Raw genomic sequence first — 17488 nt, 5'->3', positions numbered from 1 at the left:
GTAATTAGCAGAAGCTGGGCAACGGTAGCTCATGCCTAGTTACTCAGGCTAAAATTTGAGGCTCATGGTTCAAAGCCAGGTGGGGCAGGAAAGTCTGTGAGAATCTTATCTCTAAATAACTACCAGAAAAACCGGAAGTGACTCTGTGGCTTAAGTGGTAGAGTGCTAGCCTTGAGCTGAAGAGCTCAGGCAGGGATAGTGCTCAGGCCTAGAGTCAATTCCAGCCTCCACCACACCCCCTGCAAAAAAAAATTAGCAGATGTAAGTAAACCTATTCTGTGATAGTCACCTGAATTCAAATTCAATGTATGTAGTTCAGAGAGACTACTCTGAAAAGGACTTCTACATTTTTTCTACTTTCATTAATTGCTTCACCAAACTACTTACCTATTCTATTTTCAAAGATTTCCCTTTTTTGATATCTATTTAATTAGACTTTTCTTTTTTCTGTTTTTTAAACCCCATTTCACTGGTAACAAATCACTGTCCAAGAATATTAAGTTATCTATTTCTTCATATTTTCCTTATTAATCCACAATATCCTCTATTTTTACCCAATGTTTCTAAAGTACATTGACTTTTTACATACTTGTTCAAGAGCCATTGCCAAAGCAGAAGTTTCAGCTTGGAATTCAAGATAATAATGTAAAATAGAAAACTAATGTAAAATCAGAACCAAAACCAAATCAAACACAAAAAAAAGTAGAAAAAAATTTTAGTATTTCCTCTTTCACATTCTATAATTCCATTGGAGAGCTGACCTTTTTTCCAAATACCTTTAAATCGATGGTCCTCAAGTATACCTGAGTCACCTTTAAAATTAAAATAAAACATAAATGCCCAATATATTTATATTGAGTCCTGGTTACCTTGGTAAAAATATCTTCCTAAGTGAGTCTGACAAAAAGCCTGGTATGAGAAACATTGCCTTTACCCCTGTGTTTGTGTTGTTATTCACTATTTTCTCTTCATTGCTTTCTTGTTGCATTTCCTCTTAGCCCATTTTTGCCTCAGTAAGGTCCTTTTTGATCCATCCAGCTCTAGATGTAATCGTGTCTTCCTCTATAGTGCAGAAGTAGTAAGCTTCCATTAGATTCAATATTTTTCCTTTCAGTCCCTAGACAACGCATTTCTTCATGGCATACCTTATGTTATTTATCATACAGAAACCAGTTACTACAACTCATTGAACTTTGAAGTTCAAATGATTGATAATCATGAGTTGTTGTTTTTTTTTTTAAACTAATTTAACCAAAAGTAGTCCCCTAACAAAATGTACAGTAATTCTGAGATTGCTAAGCTGGGATTTGCTACTCATGCTAGCCAGGAGAAAGGAATTGCCATCTTAAATGCCACTGTTGTTTTCAGCAGCAGATGAACTAATGTTAAAATAACTTGATAGTGGATTGGCACCTTCAACCTACAATCTGATGCTTTACAGATTGTAGGTCTCTCTGTATTCACCACCCAAAACTGTAAAATTGCAAAAAGTCACAAAATGTGCTTTAGCCAGGAATTGTAGGTAGTAAAGCATTTTTGAACAAATCAAAACAAAACAACAACAAAAACTAGTTCCTTTGCCACTGAGGAATACTTTTTTTCTTTTTTCTTTTTGGTTCTGGGGCTTGAATTCTGGGTCTAGGTGCTGTCCCTGAGCCTCTTAGTGCTCAAGGCTAGTGCTCTACCACTTGAGCCACAGCACCCCTTCCAGGTGTTTCTGAGTAGTTTATTGGAGATAAGAGTCTCAGAGGAATACTTTCAATAAGTCTGTCTTTCTGAATGATAGAGCATAGAGAATAGTGTTGTTTCTATTAAGGAACAAGGATCTAAGTGCAGTAATTTCATGCAGTTTACAAATGACTCTAAGAATAATGTAAAATTTTTGTTATACATGTAGCTTGGGAGCAACTTTTTTCTCCTATATTTTTTTCTAGCTATCCAAGTTGTGTTCTTTTTTATATATTGTATATATTTGGAATTGTATTTTTTTCTTCTTATAATTTTTTAATACCCGATTTAGGGATACTTTTATCAGTTAAAAAAAGGAAATATTTTGTTTGAGACAAGTTGAAATATATGTATTGTTTATTTATTGTCCTTTTATCTGGGGACTTATGCTATTACATTCTCTTTCTTTTTTCTTGCTTTTTGAATATGTGTGTGTGTGTTATATAATACCAAATCCTTAATACTCTGTACATTTCAGAGTTAAAAATCATTTCTAATTTACTCATCATGAAATAACACAAAGGGATGTATAAAACTATACATAAATTTTTCTCTGTTCATGAAAATCATACTAACTGGAAAACAGTCAATATAAGTGCTTCAGTTTTGGATTTTTATAAGCCATAGGTTTATAGGACCTTTATGAAACTATACACTCCTTTCTCTAACTTCTAGCAGACTGTAGCAGAACCTTTCAAATCCTCTAGAAGCAAAGTCAAACTTCAGAGAACATTGCCTTGGTTAAGTTGTTCCTAGAAACATCTGTCCTCTAAAACAGGAAATAGAACAAGAAATTGTTGGTAATATTTTGAAGATGCCAGATGAATGATGAACATTTCATAGTCAGCTGGAAACCTCTGTGCCAGCACAGTAGTATGAGCAGCAATAATCAGCAAACCTCTGGGAACTGAGGGCAGATTTTCAGGATTTGCAGAACTTTTTACAGTTTTCATAGGTATCTTCTTCTTTAATACTTACAAAACCCTGTGAAATGGGTGATATTAATAATAAATTTTACTTTTAGAGAAGTTGAGCCATGAAGAGTGGTTTACTCTGTAAGTATATACCATCTAAGTAGCAGTTAAAAATTTTCAAATCCTTTGATGACAGCCCACTGTACCTGAAAGTGTATTTCAGATATAAACCTGCTTTTCAAAGAGCACCTTAAGAGCTATCAGCCAGAACAATGGCAGAGAGGCATAAAAAAGGATAAGGTCCATTTCTAAAGTTTTCCATTTACAGAATATATAAGCAAAGTAAATACATTTATATGTACAACATTGACTCTTTGAAGTAAAATGATACACAGCCTCAAAATATTGCTATTTTTTTTATTTGTAGCCAACTTTTATTTTTATACCTAGAAAAATACATGGGGTGTTTAGGACTTAATGTGCTGGGCAATTTGCTACTTTCACGATAGTAACATAATCCCGAAAGCAAGCACGATTATTCTGTACTTTTTTCTTAAGTTTTATTCAGCAATAAGACCATAATTTTTCATATTTAAGGAAGTATGAAAAATTTGTCGAGTTTTGAAAGCTGAATACATGTAGCGTTGGATCAAGGCACATACAAGACTGGCCAAAGGGCGTACAATGCACTTTGGTTTTTTGTTGGAAAAAAAAATGACAACAAAAAGTGATATGGTTTTTAAACAATTGTAGCTTACAATTCAGTAGGAAGCGATAAGGAAATGTTACAAGTTCATTATGTAGTATTTGGAAAACTGTGACAGTAATGGGCAGTATTCTTGATCATTGTGAAAGTAACTTGGACATTTTATGTACAGTGTTAAAAATGTCTCACATAAAACTGATCTAAATTTGATTTCTAGTATTTATTTTTCTTTTGAGTTCTCACTTCAGAGCACTACTTTTTCTGGATTGTCGAGGGGAATTGCTTATGGTTATGCTACCTTTTTAATAATGCATAAGCTTGCTCTGTGATATCTTATAATAAAAACATCATAAACACCTATAGTTTTGTGTTTACAATTCACTTTGTAAAAATCAAGATGGTATAGATGAAACCAAAATGCATTTCTAGTACTTGTGTTTATTACATGTACAAGTCTAAGTTTTCATGTTTTTTCCTAAGTACATATTCCTCCCCTAACTCAGAAGCATATTTATATTGTTGTTTTTGTGAAGTCATTTATTCTTAAAGCTTTATTGATAATGATTTTAACAAGACTTCACGGTCCTTTATGCCAGCTGATGCGTTCAGTTCAGAAGATTTGCTTAACTTTCTTAAGGATATTTAATTTGCCTAGAGCAAAAAATGGAAATATGCAGCAAGTTAGATATTGCCCATTACTTCACATATTTTGATTTATTGAATACCACTGGGATAATACAAATTTAATAATTAGAACATTATTTCATAGCTAGTTTTGAAATTTATCTTTTTCTCATTCAGCCAGTTTATTTTTTTTACATTTTATTAATACCAAAGTGAAAAATGGCCTGTGCTTATACTACAAGGATCTCATGTGAACGCAGTCCTGATTGTTCAACACAGCAAGAAAATTCACTTTCACAGTCAACAAGTCATCTTACTCAGTAGAACACAAAGTAAATGGTTTATAACTTCAATATTTGCAAGGAAAATACAGTACAAATTACTAAAAAATACTAAAATATAGAATTGTGTTCAGGCATCTCCACTACATCAATCGCAGCAGTAACCTGAAATTTGAAACTTTTAATAAAAAGTTCTTAAATATAAATTATATGGCAAATGTACAGTACATTGCTTTTTTTTTTCCAGTCTCTTTTTCCAGTGTTTTGCAGTAGAACAGGATTCCTACCATCACCTCCCTTAGGTTTAAAAAACCTGAAACATAGTCTGCTGAGGGTCTTTCAGCATCATGAGTGTGAGTGGTCTGAGTCTGGAATGCCACTGTCTCTGTAGCTTCGGTTACTACTGCTTTCACTGTGATTGTTTTTGTACAGACTCATTCCATTAGGAGGATATATGGTATGTATTACATACTCCTCCTTGGAGATGGGTTCATTGCTTATTGGTAACATCTGAAAAGACGTTTCCCTGATTTCCAGGATAGAATTGTCCTTCTTAGTGCCAGCCTCTGCATAGTCATCCTTTCTTCTCCTCCCTTTGCTGTATGCACAGTTCCTTGAAAAGAGAGACCCATTCCTATGAACATACCAACACACTAAAGCCAGAAGGGCAATGGTCACCAGGGCCACAGCCCCGCCGATGATGGCAGCCAAAGGTAGATTTGGATTTTTGTAAGGTTCTTTCTCTTGCTCTCGGTTGAGGGTGGTTGTAGGGTTGTACATTCGAAGAGGCGCAGTTTCGGTCTCAATACAAACAGGAGTTTCATCAAATAGGTAAAGGTTACTGGTTTCCATGGGAACCATGCATACTCTGTAGGGCGAATCAGGCTCCAGGGCTGTGACCAAGTATTCACTGCGTTCCCCAGTCACGATGGTTTCTGTTATAGATCCAAAGGCTGGGCTATGGCCCAGCTTAAGCCAGCTGAGTCTTAAAGCAGTCATAGGTAGAGCCAGTTTCCAGGAGATATGAATTGTGTCAGAGGTGACGGACTTCACAGTAATTGTAATTGTTTTTCTCGAGGGACTCCCCGTAGTTCTCTGATCCTTAGCGGCCTTGGGGTTCTTAATCTCTGGTTGTTTGGTCACAGGAGCTGACCACTGTCCTTGAGCAGGATACACGGTGTTGGGTGCCGCAGTGGTTATCTGAATGGTGCTTACAAGCCCACTATCTTTACAATCAAACAGTTCTGCATTGAGGTCCTTGATAGCCATTCCCCGAACTTTCTCTGGGGCTTGGCACATGAGCCCACGCACGTTAACTTTCACCGGCAGGGACTGTAGCCAGTCCCGCACCCACTTCATCTTACACCCGCAGTACCAGGGATTGTTGCGAAGAATCAGTTGGGTTATGTTGTCCAGATCGTCAAAGATGCCCTGAGGTAAATTACTTAGGTTATTATTGGACATATCGAGTCGGTACAGCTGCCTTAAATAAGAAAAGGCGTTCGGGGGCACCCGGTTGATATGGTTATCTTGAAGGTAAAGTTTCCTTAGGTTTGTGCCTGGAAGGTTTACTGGTGCAGCCGTCAAGGAATTCCGTACCAGGGACAGCTCAGTTAAGTTGACTAGGTTGAAGAAAACTTTGTCCCCTAACCCATGATTGTTCAACAAATTTCCATCCAAAACCAGGCGTTTCAGGCTAGTCAGACCTTGAAGAGACGGTGATGAAATAGTAGATATGCGATTATCGTCCAAGCGCAGCTCCTCGATAGTCCTGGGCAGCCCCCAGGGGATTGTGCTCAGGTGGTTCCGGGACAGGAAAAGAAGTCGGAGATAGTTGCTGTCGCGAAATGCTCCCTCTTCGATGCTAACGGCAGAGACAGAGTTATCATCTAAGTGTAATTCTTCCAGATAAGGAATTTTGGAAAGCGAATCATAAGTGATAGTTCTTATGTTATTTTCTTGCAAGTGCAACTCTTTTACATACTTTGGAAGATTGGTAGGAAATTCATCGAGACTGTTGTGGTACAGGTATATTCTTTCTACTTTCAGCAAGTTTTTTAAATCTGAAGGAATCCCAGCATTATTTATTTGGTTGTTCTGAAGGTAGAGAGTTGTAGCATCCTCAGGTATTCCTGCTGGAATGGATGTCAGAAAGCGATCATTACAGTAAATGAAACCCGCATCACAGCGACACACGGATGGGCAGGATTTAGCCATAACGGAGAGAGGTACAACTTGTAAAAACAGCCCAATTCTAGTCCCGATGAGGAAGAGGCTCCAGGCTGGGCTGGTCATGGTCAGCAGTGTTGAGGTCCTCACACAAGGTAGCTTCTTTTCACCTAAAATAAGAATAAGAATGACAGGAAACAATCAAGCTTAGTACACTGAGCAATCTTTATAATAAGTTTGGTTAATAAAGCATCTACAGTCCCTTTCAATGTCCGAATCTGGGGGGGAGTGGAAACAGGGACATACTAGGGTTTATTCCTGGCTGAAAATAAGCATAATAACACAAATGTGGTGTTTTTTTAAAACCTTAGGTGTTTCTGGTATATAAATTAAAAAATATTGTGTTCTAAATGCATTTAGACTTTGAAATGTTCATTGTAATTACAGTTTTATTAAGTAATCTAAGACATTTCAAGTATATTTGCCCTCCGTGTTACAGCTAGTGACTAACCAAACTTATGAGGTTTGCAAATTGTCTTGATGATAGTCATAATAATTGGTGTGTCAGAATTTAATTTGTTATATTTAAATATGCTTTTATTGTTCTTAAAAATCAAAATTTCCTATCTACTTTTTTTCTTAATTCAATACTACACAGTTATAGAAATGTGAAGGAAAAAATTGTGGGTTTTTTTTTTTTCTGATGAGAAGTAGTAACACATCTTGACATCTTCAATCTCAATAAAGCTGACCATTTTCTTTGATTATTAATACTATCCTTTTTTCTTGCATCATTAGTATTAAATGTTGTTAAAATGTATTTCTTATAAGAAGAAGGAATCTGTAGAATGATCTAGCTAGTAAATCCAGCTGATGGAATGGACAATTCCATTTCATATTAAGTTATTTATTCTGTTCTGAATTTGTTATGTTTCAGACTGCATGATTTACTAACATTACATTTTTCATTATTTTCTATCTCATAAGATGTTTTTTCACTGTTCAGTTACGTTCCTCTAAATCCTAGCCTAAAATCTTATTTAACTTTCCTCATATAGTGGAAAAATATGGATTTATACAGATCTATTGTGTAATATAATCCCTCCTGTATTTTTAGATACTAATTAGCCTTTATAATTTTAGGCATGAAAGTAAAATACTTTGTATTTTTTCCTACCTTATAGAATGATGTGAGTAAATTTTGCGTGGGGTGAGAGTCCAATGCACGTGTATTATTTTCCTGGTGAGGGACTGGGACTTACAAACTCTTGTTTAGTCCTTGGAAATATTCTTCACTGTTTATTCAAGTACTCCTATGCCGCACACACCTCTAGATCAGGCTCGCTGTTGTCAATGAACATTCCAGCTGTGGTTCAGCTTGGTGGGCAAGCACATGAAAGTAGGGGCCAGAAACAATTCAGCTTCCTGTTACTATGCAGGACGCATGGCTTCCTATGTTTCTTTCTTTCTTTATTTTTTTTCTCCTCCTTTCTGATAGAGTTTCTGTGTGAAGGTTTCTTTTGTGTAGCTTAATTCCCTTAGTGGAAATTGCCCTCTTTGAAATTCTGATTGGCTCTTCCATGCAATGTGGTCAGAGATAGTAACTTCAGATCCTCATGAAGAAAGCCATTCATGATGCTAAGGCCTGTATAGTAATAGGTTTTTCAGGCACTTACCCCCTACCTTTATTCCCATCCAGGATTATCCAAGTATAAACTTTGTACAGTAGTTACATCCTACATCCTGAAGTATGATTACCTGCTGTGAAAGAGTGATTTCCAGCTTTTGCTTCTTGCTGATTTCTTAGAATTTCTGGTCCAGTCACGTTATAGAAGTATAGGTATTCTCTTTGAAGAGGTAAAGGAAATAATTTGAATGTTCTTCATGGAAGGAAAAGGAAGCACACTAAATTTCCTTTGTAATTCTCTTCTTTAAAATAGAGGAGGACTGAGCATCTTCTGTGAAAGTAAAAGGTTGCAATGAACTATTAATAATGAATTTTAACACACTAAAGAAATACTATATTTTTAAGCAACACATTTTTCACCATAATTGCTGATAGAAAGCAACTATTGACTTTTTTTGTTTTTATGCTTAATATTTTACTCTGTAAGTTAAGTAGAAACAGTAGCAATTGTCTTCCAACAGAAAATTTCCCCTGTTAACTGATTCTTAACATTACATTGAATTAGACACAGAGGCAAAGCTTTATTCATGAGGCAGTAAGCTCCTTCCATGGCCTTCCAATTCAGGCTAATCTCTATAAGGCCACTTTAAAATCTAGGGCATTAAAATAATAAAATCTTTTAGAAGAGGCAAACAGATATATGTCAGAGAGGTGAGCAAATACACATCAAGGACTTTTGATAGAAATGCCATGGTGTTTTTGGACATTTTTTTTTCCAGTCCTGGGGCTTGAAATCTGGGCCTGGTAGCTGTCCCTGAGCTTCTTTATCTCAAGGCAAGCATTCTACCACTTGAGCCATAGTACCACTCCTGGCTTTTCCTGAGTAGTTTATTGGAGATAAGTCTCATGGAGTTTCCTGCCTGGCTAGCTTCAAACCATGATCCTCAGATCTCAGCCTCCTGAGTAGCTAAAATTACAGGGATTACACCCAGCTTTGGACATTTTCTAATGTCGTTTTTATGTAATCATAAAACCTACTATTTAGAGTTGAAAAGATTGTTTTAATGCTTTAAGAGATTTTTAGATCTTTGAATTTGCTCAGTAACTGATTCTTCCTGCAAATGTCAAGTTTTCCAAATACAGAATGTGGGTTCACCTTCTTATTTAGGGTGCTACTAAGGACTACCTGGTGATTTTGAAACTCTAGATATCTGAACATGAAATTCATATCTCATTCTTTTGTAGAATACTATTATAGTGTGTTTTTAGCTCACTTAACTTGAAAAATGTGCATTTGGAATTGAAAGAGCAATATTTTGCTTTATATCCTTATAATAACCAGCTAGGAAGTATTTCAAAGCCAATAGGGGCATTTTTCATAGGCTTAAGCATAAACAAGCCTATGTGCTTTTCATTTTTGAAAAAAGTCTTTTAGGCTTGACTGAAGAGAGAAGTGATTGATGGTGTTTTGTCCATTATCCTTGTCTAATATTCATCTAGGTTTTAGGGGTTGGGCAGGCAGGTAGTATGATAAAAATCAATAATTTAGGGTCACCTATTCAGGTGTTTTCTGTACATGTAGAAAACTGAATATTTGATCCCAAGATAAGGACTATAGTAGCAATTTGCTTCTCTGCCATTTATAACGTAGTGTCCAACATGAGTAGCATCTGTTCTAGACTTCAAACAAGCTACTGAAAGTGTATGCTGAACAAGGCCATGTTTTTCTGATTGTTTTTTAAAATTTTCATTTCCTCTAGTTTGCTCCTAAATACAAATGCTGTCATACACTGTACTAACAGAAGGAAACTTGAAAAAAATATATAAATACATATAATGTATCACTTAGGTAATTTGAAACAAAAGCAGCAAGTAATAGATAGATAAAGCAGTCTCTAGTGAATACTGCAAAATGCTCTGAGAGGAACGTTTAGATGATGTATTGTTAAATATGGAGGTTTTACCCATTAGTATTGTATTTCAATAATACATTTTTCTTGTAAACTGTTGCTTTCTCTGTGTATGAAAATGAAAAACCCCAGCTGTTAAAGTTTTAATTACAATATTACTTTAAAAAGTTTTTGCTGAAAATGTTTTCTAAGCTTTATAATTTATCCAATGTATAAAACAATGTAGGTTAATTTAAGGGAATAACTACTTTAAATTACATTAAATGCTAATTTAAAATGATTAGAATTGAAACAAGTGAGAACCTGCTTAAGATTACCAGTAATTAAACCTTTAAAAAAATCTTTCAGGAACATTAGTAGGGCAAGATAAATATACTCTAGAATTGAGATGATGAATTTGCCAAGTCAGGATTGTTGATTGCCCTACGTGAGGGCACAGCAGAGTATGTCAGAGATGCTCATCACAATGATAACCAGAGGTAAAATAGCTGCTTTTGCAAGTTGTGAACTACATATATTTCACTAAATCAGATTCTAAAAACATATGCATTGATTTTCATATTTTTAAGCTAAAGGAAGAAAAAAAAATAAATTGCTGTGCAAAGAAGAGAGATCAATTTATTTTACCTGCTCTATGTTTGAGAAATTGCTTCTACTATTGTTTGGTATGCAAACTCCCATTTGCCAGTCATACAATAGTGGTAATAATGTGGGATTAACAGAAAACCTCAAATCTCATTAATTTCTTGGAAACCTGTCATTCTCTCCTCCTCAAATTGTTTTAAAACAAAAGGCAGAAACACTAAACAGCTTTGTTACGAAAGAAGGGTACTCCGCAATGAAGATTCTGCCTGCCAGCAGCGCTTGCCTGTCCCAGCAGCCTTTTCTTCAGCTCAGAACAATTCATGTTTGACTGTTTTATTTCTTCTCTATATTTCAAACTATAGTGCTAACTACTTTGAGGTTTTCGTTTTGTTTTTGGATTGGTTTTTGTCATGTTCAGGTGATAATGAACTTTCCAAAAATAAAAGATCCAACTCTCCTCATATTTAGACCTCTTCCTTTCCTAGCTGGATCTACATATCCACACACAGACATTATAGTTGAATAAAAACAAAAGTGACCCCTACTGGCATGGACCCTGTGGCCAGGTTTTTACAACAGAGACTTCAGAGCTTTTCCATCTGTACAGGCTTGAAAGAGGCCATTGCCTCTGAACAAAAAGTAACCAGCCTTTTAGAAAAATATTGTTAATGGGGTAATGGGGCAAAAGGACATAAATGGAGCCCTGCATATTTGATGGAATATTTTAAAATTATTTTTATTATTAGTAGCAAAAAGAAGAAGAGCATAATCACCTTAATGATGAATCAAAATTTTAGTGGGATCTTTCTATTCTGCTTCTTTTTAAAATAGAAATTGTAGAATTTAATTTAATATGTTTCATTTATAATGTAATCATCAAGTATGATGTCTGTTTTTCATAATATATCTAAGAAAACATTTAAATAGATATGTATGCTATCATTTTGAGGTATCTTAGGAAAACTAATAAGAATAGAAAATAAGTATTTAAATAAAATCAAGAACTTGAGACAATATATGTGTTTATATGATCCTTCTTTGCTGGTACAAAATTTTGTAGGTGTGACTATTGGAGAAATAAAAGAATTTCTTACATTTAGATAATATAACTTAAATTAAGATGAAGTTATATGAATCTAAGTGCTAGCTTCCTAAGTCTTTTATTGTAGACCTTTTATTTAAATTGATTTTGATTTTTGACTTGTTTGATCATTATCATTTGCATTGAAAAATATTAAATCAAATGCAAGTTTTTGTTTCATTGTATTGATTTGACTTGTGAATTTCTTAATGCCAGAAACTTAAGAAAATATTAAATCTAAAAATACAATATCCCATATGAACTTCTAGTGCAAGTTAATTACATTATTTTAAATAAAATCTTGAAATTAAAGAAAGTGCTTTCTTAATCAGAATTTTCCAAGTTTGTGAATCCTTCTAGAAAAACTGGAGTGTATACAATTACAATCTAGAATATTAAAAAAGTAATTTAATTATAAAAGTTAAAATTGCTGATAGATCAGCCAGACAAATAACTTGTGAATGCTGTCTTTGCAACAACAAATTGTATTTCAAGTAAATGACATATATGGTTAAACTGAAAAACTGGAGTACATCAGGTTAGTTGATAGTGACAGCAATAATGCTTTCTAAGCAGCCTGTCTGGTAGTTAAATTTTCCACGATCATCAGATTTCAGGAAAGTTCCACTTCTTTTGTCTAATGCCAGGCAAGCAGAAGGACCTCTAACTCTCCTCTTGAGAGTCATGAAGTCGGAAGGGTTTGCTGAGAGGCAGAGAAGCAAGTGTGCTTTTTCCTATTGGTTTTATCCAGACGACTTTCTAGCACGACGAAAGTTTTGTTTCATTTATGAAAAATAGGGGATAAAAGTTCCAAAACAAAGGCTTTTTGCTTTCTCCTGATTATGTTACTTGTTCTTTCCCTCAGTGAGTTTGTAATAAATGCATCTAATTCTGTTTCATATATTTTGGCTTGTAAAGTTAAATCAAGCATCCTTAAAACTAAAAGGTAAACTGGGATGTTATCTTTCATCAGAGTGAATGTTCTTCTTTTATAATACGAAAGCAAGACTAAATGAATTAGAGAACCAAGACTTGTAGGAAGGAATAAGATATTAATTTAGAGGGTAGTGGAAGTAAGTGGTAGAGGGTGGAGGCAAGCTCTCTTGCATTAAAGCATTAAAGCTCCATGCTTTAACTTGGTGCTGACTTTTGAGCAAGTGAAGGTAGAAGTGTGTTTACCTTAGTTAGACTATAAATGTTTTGCCTCTGTGAACTTGAAATTCCTCTTTCAGCATGTAAGTGTAATTCTATTTTAATTTTGAACATTTAAATTTCTTCATGCTGTATATTTGAGACAGCTGGGTTGCATGTTCTGTGCTGGTTGGCAAAACCACCTAAAATCTTAAAGCACATTGTTTTTCCTGTTCAAGTAGGATACTAATGATTTAAACCAGATGAAGAAAGTCAACAACACATAAACTGATCAATCCACAGTGGAGTATACACTTTAAAAATGGTGTTAAACCAAATGTGGTCTGTGAATTTTCTCTTCAAAGTTGCCACAGTAATTTGTGCATATATAAAGAATAAACGGAAAGAATAAAGAACAAAAGCTGTCATTGTCTCATCAAAGTGAGAGTAATTTCTTACTCCTCTCCTTTAAACAGATGAATACCTGAAGAGAGAGCTTTTTATACATTCCTGACAGTTGATTTGGGGATAGGAAAGATTATGCATATTCAAAACAACGAAACTTTAGCTATTGCATAAATTTAATTTTGTTCCTTTCTACTTGAAATCTTTTCACTAAAGTTCTAATTGATAAAATGTGGTCCTGAAACATGCTGCATTTTATAATATAAAAAAGCTTTAAAACTGCCTTTTATTATGATACTTAACCAGATTTAGTGATATTGTTCTGTGAACTGAAACTGCAAAATGCTTTCACAAATGTGTATGCCTATTTTGGTGTTTGAAAGGATGATGCCTTTTTCCAAAAAATGTTCATCATGTCTTTGTTGGAAAATGGTTTGTGGAGTTTTGGTAGCTTTTTGCAAATGGTGGATCGTTAGAAGCTGAGATGCATCCCTTTTAAGGCTCAGGAGAGAAAATGCCGTTTTGAGGATGAATATTGCTGCGAGATTTACTGTAGAGTTTTGCCCGCTGGGGGGTAGTACATGCTACCAGAACACTGCTTTCAGAAGCCGCAAGTCAGATGTTGGCTGCTGCTGGCCAGTTTTTCTCTGGTTTAATTACAACAAAGCCTCCCGTTGAGAAGAACAGTGAAGGCCTCAGGGGCAAAAGGTGGGGGGTGGGCGCGAAAGTGGGAATGAGGGAAGAATGATGGGGGGGAGGAATTGCAGCTTTTAAGAAATTTACTGAATCTTGTTTCTCTCATTGATTTCATTTATGGTGCTTCTCAATTGCCACGAAACAAGTATTTATAATGCTCTTTAAATGAACTGGTACAAGTAAGGGAATAAATAAAGAGGTTTATTCAGAATTTTTAGGTTAGCTGTGGGTCTTGCCATTAATCACATTCTTTGTTAAATAGCCCACCCACCTTAAAGGGTTGGAGGGGGAATGTAGATTGACTAAAATGGCAACTCTAAAACAAATAATTTTTAAATGATCAGAGTTAATTTAATATTGACACAGACACTGGCATATCAAAACTAACCAGCAAGAAAGAAGAAACATTCATACAACATTAAAGCAATGGAAATTCTTTGCTTCTGATATTTGGAAAGGTTAGAATTGTTAAAAAATAATCCATGGAGAGGAGAAAGCCTTAGGATGTTGTATGGTCAAGAAAGTCATCACACACACACACACACACACACACACACACACACACACAAATCTCTTTGCCTTACACTTGCATGTTTAAAGCTGATAATTGTAATTTTTCATCTGGATGGATTGTTTCTTAGGGTCCTGTGTCCCTAGGCAGTAGATGTTGAGCATAATTGGAGTTTCTATTTGATTGGGTAATATAGTCTTGAGAAGAAACTAGGGTAAAGATAATTAATAGCTTGCTAACAAAGTCTGACAGCCACAAGATTTCAACCAAATTTATTTCACACTGCTTCATTTAGCTCTGAAAAAGTTTTGATAGAATTGGAGGCTTTTTAATTAACACTTGAAAGCAAAAGAAATCTACCTTCTATTTTGCTGCCACATTTAGTTATGACAAATTTCCTTACTGTTTTTCATATTTTGGCTGAAAACTTTGCTGCCCGATTACATATTTCAAAAACATTATGTTTAGAAAGTGTTTTAATTGGGCATTTTGAATCTAAACGTAATTGATTTTAGAAGGGAGGGATGTACAGAGAAATGAAAAGCCCAATTAATAACTGATTGACTAAGTACTCCTGGAATACAGTATTAATGAATTCATTGTTTATTCATTCACAAATATCTTTGCTTATCCTTGGACTTGATGTATTTTGTTTCTATTTTTTTAATCAATCTATAATATTCTTAGTTAAGTGAATGCAATCACATTTTCATAACTTTTTAATTTCAGGCTAGTAAGTAGACATATGTGCATATATATGTGTGCTAAGTTGTGTAACTAATCTTAAAATTATAATCTGATATTAATTTTTGGAGAAATCGCAATAATATTGTGATACTTTTAAAGAATTCAGGTTTTTCTTTACTCATGTATGAAGAGATGAATATCAGTCATCTCTCAATCTGAGTCTGGCATAAGTGATCTATCTTAAAGCAGACAAATTTATTCTTTATGTTTGTACGAGTCAGGATATTCTCATGCAGCTAGGGGTAAATGAAAGGAATTGCTAGAACTGAAGCACTTTTCTGCTGGTTTTATTCCTGATGTTTCATGCTAATAACATATATGTGCACTTTGAAGCAGATAGATGTAACAAGAATATTTAAAATAACTGATTATTAAAACCATTGTAGGACTTGGCTCCATAATGGAAAAATATGAAGATTTCTTTTTCTAAGTCTAAATAACAAATACAAACTAATACTCCTTCTCTACCTTGGATGTTGAGGAAAAAAACATGGGCCTCTTTACCTTTATGCAACCATTTTGTTTCAAACCTAATTGAAAAAAATATGTTTGAGCAGATACATATAACTACTTTTTGGAAGCTTTATTATGAATGCATTTGTTCTAATCTGCCATTTTGCCATTTTGAGTTGCAAGAGGATGGATACTCTGCATCTCCCACTTGATGAGGGTTTACTCTTTTTCCTTCCCCTTCCCTTCTACCCTGAACTCACTGCATATATCCAGCATAGCTCCCAGAGTGAGCTTTGTTGGTTTTTCTGAGTAGTCTTAGTCAGTTACTATGCTAGTCACATACCATACTTGCCCAAGCAATGGATTTTGGCGTTCAACTGGAGGGAGAATATGGTTTGGAAGAGTCTCCCCCTCCTCATAGTTGAATTGGCTAGTTGAGATTCACAACCCTGAATTGCATGAAGGCGCTCTGGCTGGATAGCAGTGCAAGCTTTAAAATCTAGGTGTAGCTGTTAATCTTTTACAGAAAGAAAGAGAGAGAGGCACATAAGTCTCTGGGACTACTAGCTCAGCTAGCTGTGAGCAAAGATATATGCTTTTCATGTACTGTACTCATGGACTGAGGGATTATTGATTTTCTTTCACAGTTGTAAAAACAGCAATTGGTGATCCTACCACACATATAGCATACACCAAGTTAGCAAGACCTTTTTCACTTTCCTATCTGTGAAAAATCCTTGTATTCTCTATCTAATATTAAGCATTTTAACTTCCCAACTAACTGTCGGTAAAGCTTCTTTCAAATAGCAATTACTTTAGTTAAGATGTAGCTATTTACATATTTTTTTTTGCAGGAAAGAATATTCCAAGAAACTTATTGCATTTGACTAGTCAAAATTTTTTCCTTGCTGGCTTGCACGCAGCACTTAAATTGTTCGCACTGGTGACAGAGCAAACGCCCCTGTTCGGATTCCTTATAGCACCAAGTCATTTCTTTCTGGAGAGTAAAACCAAGGAAACTTTCTGGGAAGATTAAAAGGAAAAAAAAAATTCGAACAAACGAACATGGAAAGCACTTACCAAGAAGACGAGAAAAAGCAATCCTATATACACTGCTGCTTAGAGCTGTAATTCCATTGACTGTAAATTGGAGAAATAACCCTCTCCGTCTTCCAAGTGCTGCGTCCAGTCCACACAAAACCAACAGCAGCTGCAGCAGCCAGAGTTTGTTCGGCTTCGGATCACTCCTGCGCTGAGGAGTGAGCGAGGGAGAGAGCCTTCCAGCCTACTGCACACAGCCCACCTCCAAGTCTGAAGTTTAAAGCTGCACCTCGTAGTGGTTGAGGAACGGGGTGATGTCATAGATGGGCAGGACTTAGGCAAGCTCTTGTTCAGTGAGGTAAACTGGATAATCAGACACATAAGCTTTGCAAACGCTAGAGGGGGTGAGAGAAGCCGAAATGAGACTCTGGGCCTGCCCAAAGCAAGCGTGCCATTTGGTCTGTAGGCAGCTCTTGGGATTCTCAACATTTTCTAAAGTTTACTACTACAAGGTAGTGGTAGAGTACTTAGAAAAAAATATAAGCATGTTAGAGGCGTATTTATAAGATTACAATAGGAAAAAAACCCCACAGATTTCTTTTTTATTCCTAAACCATCTGTTCTGAAAAAGAGTTCAGCAAAATCAATTTATTTATTTTTTATTACTGACTTAGTTACAATCCTGTTATAACTGTGGATGAGAAAGGCCAGTAAACTCCAACTGCAAATATTTATTTGACAAATGAATGGAAAGCAGTCTTGTTTTGCACGTGAAGAGAAAGTTGGGATTTTATATATGTTTTACAACCTGAAAGTGTGTACCAAATATGTCTACCATTTTTTCTATCTTCTTTAGGACCTAGTAGATATTAGATCATT

At 35.2% G+C, this 17488-nt stretch overlaps 2 protein-coding genes across 7 annotated transcripts in view; one reads left to right on the top strand and one right to left on the bottom strand.

Annotated features, from left to right (window-relative positions):
• Macrod2 (mono-ADP ribosylhydrolase 2) overlaps positions 1 to 17488 on the top strand; it is a 1801573-nt gene that overhangs the window by 221778 nt on the left and 1562307 nt on the right. The window lies entirely within an intron of this gene.
• Positions 3047 to 16851, bottom strand: Flrt3 (fibronectin leucine rich transmembrane protein 3). Of its 2 annotated transcripts, none has more exons than XM_070006716.1 (3): positions 16649 to 16851; positions 7600 to 8380; positions 3047 to 6592 (listed from the first exon to the last, which is right to left on the bottom strand). In XM_070006716.1, the coding sequence occupies exon 3, from the start codon at positions 6546 to 6548 to the stop codon at positions 4599 to 4601; it is 1950 nt and encodes a 649-aa protein (XP_069862817.1). In that variant the 5' UTR covers positions 6549 to 6592; positions 7600 to 8380; positions 16649 to 16851; the 3' UTR covers positions 3047 to 4598. The 2 variants fall into 2 exon arrangements, with proteins under 2 accessions (XP_069862817.1, XP_069862818.1); XM_070006717.1 differs by having other exon boundaries at positions 8181 to 8380.

This window comes from Dipodomys merriami, unplaced genomic scaffold (genome assembly GCF_024711535.1).
Source record: "Dipodomys merriami isolate MVZ:Mamm:240054 unplaced genomic scaffold, mDipMer1.0.p SCAF_7, whole genome shotgun sequence".
Classification (NCBI taxonomy): domain Eukaryota; kingdom Metazoa; phylum Chordata; class Mammalia; order Rodentia; family Heteromyidae; genus Dipodomys; species Dipodomys merriami.
The sequence above is the reverse complement of the archived record's forward strand: the minus strand, read 5'-3'. Positions and strand labels throughout refer to the sequence as shown.

What these genes read in the sequence shown, in the direction of transcription:
- Flrt3 (XM_070006716.1), bottom strand. Translation starts at nt 6,548, where the DNA reads ATGACCAGCCCAGCCTGGAGCCTCTTCCTCATCGGGACTAGAATTGGG.